We start from the raw sequence: 5,697 nt of genomic DNA on the forward strand, positions 1-5,697 counted from the left end.
GTTTGGATGGGCAATAATGCCGCATCATCACTCCTCATGAGCTCGTTGTCCGCATCACTACTATGAGGTGACGGCAACGGTGTCGACTCATTGTAGTCGACAATGAGCGACGGATCAACATCCTCACTGTTAAAGTGGGATGGATCCTTTAGCCCTGTTAACGCGACAGCCGCAGTGGCTGTCTGCGTTCCGACTAAGGCATTTGACGCGGCCGGCGAATTAACGCGGCGCGTGCGCTTAGTGCGAGGTTGTGTGGGCGTCTTCGCAGACGACCCACCAACGTGGCCCCTTTTAGGTGGCATCTTGGGCGCCGTGTATAGAAACACGTGCGCGAGAGTGATCGAGTGAACTAGCGGCGCGTAAAGCTGCTCGCAGTTCCTCTCTCTACTCTGTCGAATTTAAAAATGTAAATTCGTTCTTAAAGAGGGGGATGGTGTAACGGGCTAGAGTTGCCCTAATGTTACACAGTCCCCATTAAGTACATTTGGTACTTAAGGGGATGGTCAATTACTAAATAATAGTAATTAGACCCAACACTCGGGTGTGGTGCACATTTGTGACCAACCCTTGTGGATGTGATGCACATGGGTGCATTCACATTAGGAGGGATGACGCCCAGCGTCATCCATGATGACGGCTAGCGTCATCAGTTACGCGAGGTATCTATAAAGATACGCTCGCAATACATATTAAATGATATCTATAGAGATATCATTTTAATTGGTAAAAATAGGTATTTGTATTTAATTCTATTAAATATAAATCAGTCTGAAATTTACTACCTACTTGGTAAGTGCGCACGAGGAGACGGATTACCGCTCCCGTGACGTCACTTCACCAGAGTTCTTAGTGTGTTGGGTGAGGTCGCTTGCGCGCCCACCACAACTACCTCACTGCACGCAAGAGAAGCAGGTGCAAACCGCTTCCTCGCTGTGCTAGGGTGTGTGCTAAGTAGAGCGTGGCCTTATTGCGACGTGCCCGTCTACATATAGATCCTAGGCTTATCTTGATGCTTCTAGCGTTATTGATCAATGTGAATGCATCAATGAGTCCTTCCATCACTTCGGAATTGCACATACCTATATCGACTGTACAAGCACAGTGTTTAACGGTGAATAACAAAACAAGCCGCAGATTTCTGAACATTCAAGGGTTAAGCTCTTTTCAATTTTATTTAGACGTGAGCTTATTCCTACCTCAGTAGGAAGCCCTGTAACTTCCGCTGTAATAATAGTAGATGTATCAACTATTTATAATTGGCGGAAGGTTTTTAAACACTGGCTTGCCGAAAGGCAGCCAGTGGATGCACACAATTGTAGATTTGATCGTCAACGAAAGGAACGGGCATATTTCGTTCATTGTGGCTCATCTGACGCATCATCGTGGCATTTCGTTATAGAGGCCGTACGCCTTGATATATATTTTTTCGCCTCACCGAACTAGATGATAAATAATTATACCAAACGCCTAAAAAAGTTTAAGCATGATGTTGGCTTTATCCACAAGCGTCTGCGGTCACCAACGCATAACAAGTAATATATTTAAATAAGTTGTGAGAATAACAATTTTAGTTTCTGAATTTAAACTTATTTATACCTTTTTTGAGAAAAAATTGTGATAGTAATAATTTAAAAAGGAGCTTTATTTAAATTTTAAATATTTAAAGACTAAAAAAAAATAGTTGTGGGGATATCAATACCCTAATTTGATAAAAGATACAGAAATGACAAAATGCTTGTAAGCAAAAATGGAGACTGTTCCAATTATCCTTTACTAAATGAATGTATATCCTATCAATGGCTACTCTCAGCGGGTGTCGCACCCTTTAGATAAAGTAGCTTAAGAAAAAAACGCAGTTAAAATATAAAAATATAATGGAGGACAGTAAGACGTTGGGACATACTGTGGTACAAGCCGCTACGATTATCAACGTGCCGGGTGCCTTGAAGGATTCAAATGCAGAGAAAAAAGCCGTTGTGGACTGTTTATCAAGGTGCACAGAGTGTGAGCAAGTGGAAAGTGCGACGCATGGAGACCTACTGCGTACCTGCATCGGATGCAACATTACAGTTCATGCGAATTGCTATGCTGACGCTCTGCCACTTGCGCAAGCGATGGAAAGAAAAGTAAGTAATATTATCGAGAAAAGTGGGGACAGCTTGGCTTGGAAGTGTGAGTGCTGTCGACGTGGAGTAGACCGAAGAGTGATTAAGTGCGTGTATTGTGGTATCGAAGGCGAGCATCACGCTATAAAGTCGGTAGAATGCGGTATAGATCGTGCGTTTTGGTCACAATACCTGCAACTTGATGCGCACAACGTTGATGGACTTGAAAAATTCGGCCATGTGCTGTGTATCAATTGGGATCCACGTCGTTTGGCTGTGCATATTGCCAAAGAAAGGAAGATAAAGTATGCCAAGAATGCTTGCAAAAAAGAGCTTACAATCGAGACAGCAAAAGATACACAAAGTAAAAATGGTGCTGCTAGTGAAGATTTCAAAGAAATGGATATATCGTCTGCAGAGGTGTCGGAGGTGACGGTGTCTGATGCGAATGAGGTGAGCGTGCAAGATCCAGTGTCGCCAGGTGAATGCTGCTTCTGTCACTCAAAAGCTGGCGTTCGAATACAATGTCGCCGAGTACAGTGCGCTCAATTCTTTCACGTGATGTGTGCACATAAAGGCAAGGGTCACGTTGAGCTACGGACAGGTCATATTTTGCAGTTCCAAGCTTACTGCGAGCGTCATTGCAGTAGCTTTGAGGATATTGGTGATCTTTTAGCCAAGCTAATTACGCGCCCTATTCGATTACTAGTTGGCCGTGACGACATGCGTCGGTTTGGTACAATTGCAAAGCACTTACCAAATTACACGAGCGGTGCTCAAGTCATGCGCGACTTGGCAACTTTAATAGTCGGATACTGTGACAAAGGCTTGCGTGGTAGCAAAAGCGATCCACCGGATTACAATGTGAAACATCTTCAAATGCTTCAATTCTTTCTGAGCCACGTGCCCCAACTTGAAAAAGTATATGCATTACCAGAGACGCCTTTGCAAGACTATGTGAACGACAAGAAACTGTTCCGACGTCTAGAAAAAATGTTTAACCCTTTGCGATACTTGGCCAAGTACCCTGGTCCGTATAGTCAGCAATACAATTGTGAAGTGTGTCAAGACCCGTTTCACGAGCGACAGCACTTGTTTTATTGCACTGTAGAAGATACTCCCCATGTGCAGCACTGGAGATGTACAAAACGCCGGTCGAATCTTCACGATAGCGAGGTGAGAGGCGGCTGTGGTGCAAAAAAAAAACAAATTTTGATGAAAATTGTCGAAAATGGCGCAATCAGGGATATCATGCTGCCTAAGGGTCTTACTAGTATAAGTGATGATATTATTTGCGGCGTATGTGGCGCTGGTGTTGATGCTCGTGGTCTTATCGCATCACGCAAGGAACTAAAGCGTGTGAATTATATCGAGAAGGAGAGCAAGTTTGTACAGAGCGGCTGCTACATCAATGCGGGTGGTGCTAAAGTAAAATTTAACTTTTGTAATGGATCAGGGTCAAATGCATCATCTCGGAAACCACCACGACCGAGTGACGGAAAATTGACTGACAGCTTAATGGGACAGCATATAGCCCACCAGGCTCTAGGGCCCCCAAAGATGGAACGTATTAACGTGCAGCGTACGACAAAGTGGCTCGCTTGTGTCGCTCAAATCATTCGCCAAGCTGGTGCTCCAAATTCTAATACTCCACTTCCAGCAGCATCACCAGCAATTGCCACAGTAGCAGGCGCCAAATCACTCGCTAACAAGCCTGCTGAAAGTGACTTAGCGGCCGCATTATGCCTGAATGATACGAGCTCGTATAGAGATGCGGAGGATACTCCAACTTTGATAGTTCCCACGTCAAAATTATCTGGATTGTATGTAGAGGCAACAGAATCGCATAATCAGGCTAAATATGAGAAGTTCGCTGTTTACAAGGGTGAACCTGAAGAAGAGCGAACGCCAACGGCGGCAACAAGTTTCATGCACAGCACGCGATCGTCAACAGTAAAGAATGCCTCGCTAGTGTCACCTGCCATGCAAGCGCTCTTTGACGAAGCAATGCGACTTGTCCAACCTTATGATTCGTATGCGCAGAGCAAATTAGAGACTGCATACGACTACCTCGTGCATCGAAGTGGACCTGGTGTCGCAGTGCTACGCATGCTCACTCACGAGTATACGCGCTTCGTGTATATCAAGCACACACGCGCCATCGATAAAGCACGCAATGAGAAGCGCAAGCGTGCTGAGCACGATGCACAGGAGTATCGTGAAAAGGAGCGCAAGCGCATAAATTTAGAGGCGGAACAGGCGCTGAAGAAGCAAATGATGGCAGTGCGCAACAAACAGCGCCAACACCCCAAGGCATTGTCATCCAAATAATGTTTAAATGCAAGAGCTAGTAGTATTGTTAAAAAAGTTGCAGATTGTCCCGATTCTGTAACCGCTTTTGAGAGGCATCAGCTGTAGCTGTCGTTTTAATCGTCTTCAAACTCGCTGTCCGAGTCAGAAGCATCTCCGGCCGAAATATTCATGCCGATCGCAACGTCCTTTTTTGTTACTGCACTAACTTCGTAGCAGCCCTCGCACACACCCTGAAAAGCGCTCTTGGCGTGGGTGTACGCCATCTTAAAGCCCGGGTGAGAATTATGAGGGATCCACGTGACAAAGAAGAGCTTGCTTGTTTTCCGGCCATCAGATACCTGATAATCATGATCGTATACCGCATAGCGACAATCTGAATCGGGAAGCGCAGCGCAAAAATCGGCAAACGAAGCCGAGGGGGGTGCCGTGATATCCACGACAATCTTGTCGGCCTCGATGCGGAATAAAGCATAGCGGTACTTGCGCCGCATCTTAAGCTGCTTAAATTCAGCCACTACAGCATCTGTAGGAGCAATCGCATTAGCTGGCACGTCGTCCTGATGGCGGATGTACTGGGCAACGCCCGCAGTCTTCATGTGAGGCTCCGTCATCTCGCGACGAAATACATTCACTCTAACTCGTAATTCATTGAAATAGGGGTCACATTTTTGATTTTGTACCAATAAGAGGCCTCTAAAGTCGATCTTCAAGCGCGCTTGAAATTCTATAAGCTTTTTTTTATTTTTTTCGCGAGCCAATAGATTGTCTGGTATTTGGCCAGCAATCGAGCTCAGCCAGTTAAGTTTCCTCCTTCCAAGGTACGAACAGACGCAATGAATGGCAGTTCTTGGGCGTTGCAAATGCACGAAATCTGCGTGTGCGAGCTCTGAATGTATTCACCCATGCTGTGCCACTCTTTCTACATTTCAATGTGCTGCATTCGATGTACTAATAACATATTGATATGCTCACTTAAGCGCTTTCCCGACCAATAACTGTAATGGCTGAAGAGGAGCATGATTTTGAGTTCCACTCGACCGATGCTGGTGCTTCGGAGACGTACCCTTGCGAAGCTGGACAGATTCGTAAGGGTGGCTTCATCATGATCAAGGGCCACCCATGCAAAGTCGTTAATGTGTCGACGTCGAAGACGGGCAAGCACGGCCACGCCAAATGCAACTTCACGGCTCTTGACATCTTTACTAACAAGAAGTATGAAGACATTGTGCCTTCCACGCACACCACGTCGGTTCCTTTTGTGTCACGCGCCGAATACACG

General features: G+C 45.6%; 2 protein-coding genes across 2 annotated transcripts; one reads left to right on the top strand and one right to left on the bottom strand.

Moving 5' to 3' along the window:
* Positions 1-1,874: 1,874 nt before the first annotated feature.
* CCR75_000446 (uncharacterized protein) lies at positions 1,875-4,436 on the top strand (the record flags this gene model as incomplete). The annotated part of the gene is made up of 1 exon (XM_067958554.1): positions 1,875-4,436. One exon carries the CDS (start codon positions 1,875-1,877, stop codon positions 4,434-4,436), a length of 2,562 nt encoding a protein of 853 aa, XP_067816736.1.
* A 95-nt stretch (positions 4,437-4,531) lies between these two features.
* CCR75_000447 (uncharacterized protein) lies at positions 4,532-5,029 on the bottom strand (the record flags this gene model as incomplete). The annotated part of the gene is made up of 1 exon (XM_067958555.1): positions 4,532-5,029. The coding sequence occupies one exon, from the start codon at positions 5,027-5,029 to the stop codon at positions 4,532-4,534; it is 498 nt and encodes a 165-aa protein (XP_067816735.1).
* Positions 5,030-5,697: the final 668 nt, after the last annotated feature.

This window comes from Bremia lactucae, linkage group LG4 (genome assembly GCF_004359215.1).
Source record: "Bremia lactucae strain SF5 linkage group LG4, whole genome shotgun sequence".
Classification (NCBI taxonomy): domain Eukaryota; phylum Oomycota; class Peronosporomycetes; order Peronosporales; family Peronosporaceae; genus Bremia; species Bremia lactucae.